Below are 2500 nucleotides of genomic sequence, written 5' to 3' on the forward strand. Positions count from 1 at the left end.
CAAACCGCAGCGGAGCCTCACGTTCATGTGAAACTACAAACACAAACAGAGTCAGACGAGGAAAACGGAAACAAAAACAGAACAAAATAAATTAATACAACCGGTTCAGGTCGGACGTAAAGACAAACATCAGATTCTAAATTTAAGAAAACACATTTAGGAACCTTGTCCACCGCCGCCGCCCCCGCCGGACGAGTCCCCCCCCCAGCTTCCCCCCCGGCCCCCGCTCCTTTGGCCCACGTGAGATTTGGTTCCAGTAAGTCGTGGAGATGATGGCGAGCAGGAAACCAAACATCCAGCTTTAAAAACACGACTTCAGAAACATCTGAGGCCCCGAGGAACCCTGAGGAACCCTGAGGAACCCTGAGGAACCCTGAGGAACCCTGAGGAACCCTGAGGAACCCAGGAGACGACAGGAGACGTCAACACGCTGTTAAGAACTTCTCAGTATTACACTTTTATTATAATATCTAGTTTTAATTCATATATTTATTTACTTTTAAACATTCGCATTTTATTTCAATGCTTTCATTATTATTTAATCTCTTTTTTTTTAATCTGCTTTGTTTTCATATTGTTTTACATCTTCCATCATAGGATCGATTCTCCTCCATGTGAGGCCAGTGTCCAGTGAAGGTCATGAGCCACAGCTGAAAGCTCCAGAAACATTCAGTCACAAGTTTAAGAGGCAGAAATCACATCGTCAGGCTTCTTCTGGACACACACACACACTCTCTCACACACACACACAAACACACACACACACACAAGCACACACACATGCACACGAACGACCTCACACACTCACAACCAGACTGAAGCAATTTCAATTTAATGGTATTTTCACAATGTGGCAGCTTCATTCCACACAGTGAGTAAGTTTGTGTGTGTGTGTGTGTGTGTGTTAGAGCCACCTGCGTCCCAGAGATGGATGAGAGGACCTAATTGAAGCCATGTGTGGACTCGCAGAATGCTCTAGTCTCTGTGATGAGCGCGAGTGGAGACAGAGTTAAATGTTTCTTTATTAAACTTAGAAAGAAGAAGAAAAAAGATGAAACTAAACACGGAGCTGGAAACACAAACATTTAAATGAAACACTTTCTCTGTGTTCAGCTGACGTTCCCACAGAGTCGTGTTAACGAGGTGAACCTAGTTTATTAATTCTGCTTCAGTCCTGACATGTTCCTGACGTGTTCCTCACATGTTCCTGACGTGTTCCTCACATGTTCCTGACGTGTTCCTCACATGTTCTGGACGTTCTGTCTGTGAGAACAAATGTCTGAGTCTCTGGACATGTTCTGGATCTTCTCCTGCAGCCTCCTGGTAGAATGTGTGTAACATGTCAGAGTGAGTCCATGTGAGGAACCAGCAGGACGATGTGTGGAAGCTTCCCAGTGAGCGAGTGGACGTGTTGATGAAGAGGAGGAGCTGGACACGCAGAGGACGAAGACGTCGACTGGGAGAGACCAGGAGTCTCTGGTGTGGATGTGATGTAAACAGAAACACTCTCTCTCTCCCTCAGGGATTTGAACTACAACAGCCTGGTGGAGTTTCCCTCGGCCGTCCGCTCGCTCGGCCACCTCAAGGAGCTGTGAGTTCAGATCTGTGTGTGTGTGTTTGTTGCTGGAGAATGTGAGGACGCTTTGTCGACCTTGGAAATGAAACTTGAGTCTGGACGAGATTCTGTGACTCAGCGTTTTAACTTCTGCTCCACTTCCTGTTCAGCGGTTTCCACAGCAACAACATCCAGTCCATCCCAGAGCACGCCTTCACAGGAAACCCATCACTGATCACCATGTAGGTACCGCCCACTCCCAGTAACACACCAGTCCAGACTCAAGGTCCACTCACTCACGTTCTGAGGAGCTTTCAGCAGCAGGGAACTTTTCATCAGTGTTAAACTGGCAAAAGAAACATCTCCATGAACACAAGAGGATCATGGGTAAACACGAGGCGTCAGGAATAAATGTCTTATGCTTTTAATGTTTTGTTTTTATTTAAAGTCAAATCAACCTGTTGTGTATCAATCTGATCGATTTCCATGTCTTTGTGCGTTTTGCAGATTCTTCTACGACAATCCGATCCAGTCTGTTGGAAGCTCCGCCTTCCAGAACCTTCCAGAGCTGCGTACACTGTGAGACACACAAACACACACACACACACACACACGCACACACACACACACACACACACACACACACACACTCAATCAGTCATTGACAGTTTTTAAGTCTCTAAGCATCAACAAACTGAGCCACCGACAATTTCAAGTTTTATTTGATCCTTTTCTTATCTAATCTTTATATATTGTGCCGTATTTGATCTTTATTGTATCTTATCATATCTCATGTATTGTCGTGTCATAAAATGTCCTGTCATATCCACAGTACAAATGAAAACAAAGCACATTATTGAACAAGTTTTAATGTCCATGAAAGCACCATAACACAACTTAAAACAATGTTGTTGCACCCGAACTCGAACACATCATCCTGTTCTC

At 44.8% G+C, this 2500-nt stretch overlaps 1 protein-coding gene across 1 annotated transcript in view; it reads left to right on the forward strand.

Annotated features, from left to right (window-relative positions):
* The window catches only part of LOC133948803 (leucine-rich repeat-containing G-protein coupled receptor 5-like), a 20524-nt gene that overhangs the window by 10797 nt on the left and 7227 nt on the right, over positions 1-2500 (forward strand). The window contains exons 7-9 of the mRNA XM_062382824.1: positions 1523-1591; positions 1726-1797; positions 2063-2134. Of these exons, the coding sequence (XP_062238808.1) occupies positions 1523-1591; positions 1726-1797; positions 2063-2134 (213 nt within the window). The remainder of the gene's footprint in view (positions 1-1522; positions 1592-1725; positions 1798-2062; positions 2135-2500) is intronic.

The sequence above is a fragment of the Platichthys flesus genome, chromosome 23 (assembly GCF_949316205.1).
Source record: "Platichthys flesus chromosome 23, fPlaFle2.1, whole genome shotgun sequence".
NCBI lineage: Eukaryota > Metazoa > Chordata > Actinopteri > Pleuronectiformes > Pleuronectidae > Platichthys > Platichthys flesus.